Source organism: Odontomachus brunneus, unplaced genomic scaffold (assembly GCF_010583005.1).
Source record: "Odontomachus brunneus isolate Ranch 3 - 2012 unplaced genomic scaffold, Obru_v1 Obru_scaffold_172, whole genome shotgun sequence".
In the NCBI taxonomy this organism is placed as follows: Eukaryota; Metazoa; Arthropoda; class Insecta; order Hymenoptera; family Formicidae; genus Odontomachus; species Odontomachus brunneus.
Genome location: NW_022639622.1, coordinates 274,276 through 274,977, shown reverse-complemented (window position 1 = coordinate 274,977; position 702 = coordinate 274,276). Strand labels below are relative to the sequence as shown.

Sequence of the window (702 nt, the reverse complement as noted above, 5' to 3'; positions counted from 1 at the left end):
TTTAGAAAAAAATGTTTCAGATAAAAGTTGTGGCGTTTAAAAAGATGTATTTACTGATCACATCAGTTTGACCTTGGGTTGCGTAGCGAAGGTCAGGTCAAGGTCACATTAATTTTTTTAAATGGAACACCCCATTTTTCATTGCATATTCTTATAGCACATCTCGAGAGCTTTCCAAAACGCTATAATAAAATATTTTTTCGTTAAGAACTTTTCGAGTAATAACACTTGAAATTTCCAGCACTTTGACATAGAATACAAAATATCTCGTAAAATATTCATCTTTCGGTTATCTTGTCTTAATGCTTTTTTTGCGCAGAATAATGAGACAAATTAATTAGCTTAAAAAAAAAAACAAAAAATTTTTTACATAAATATATAAAAATCTTTTTGTGCTTTTTCACCGGTCCGGAACACCCTGTATGCTAACTCCATATCGTGACAATGGTCACTTGAATCATGTCCAACATAATTACAATACAAAATTATCAAGAACCCGTGTCATAATTGAAAGAACATTTGGAATACTAAAGGGACGATTCCGAAAACTGAAATATGTATATATGTATAATACAGATATGATACCACTAGTTATACTTGCATGTTGCATTTTGCATAATATTTGTATTGATATTGCGGATGAACCATTTGATATTTTTGAAATGGACAATATAAATAACAATGATAATTATGCAGTTATGA

At 29.8% G+C, this 702-nt stretch overlaps 1 protein-coding gene across 1 annotated transcript in view; it reads right to left on the bottom strand.

Annotated features, from left to right (window-relative positions):
• Positions 1-527: 527 nt before the first annotated feature.
• The window catches only part of LOC116851359, a 2,732-nt gene continuing 2,557 nt past the window's right edge, over positions 528-702 (bottom strand). Inside the window, exon 4 of the mRNA XM_032830689.1 lies at positions 528-548. Within this exon, the coding sequence (XP_032686580.1) occupies positions 528-548 (21 nt within the window). The remainder of the gene's footprint in view (positions 549-702) is intronic.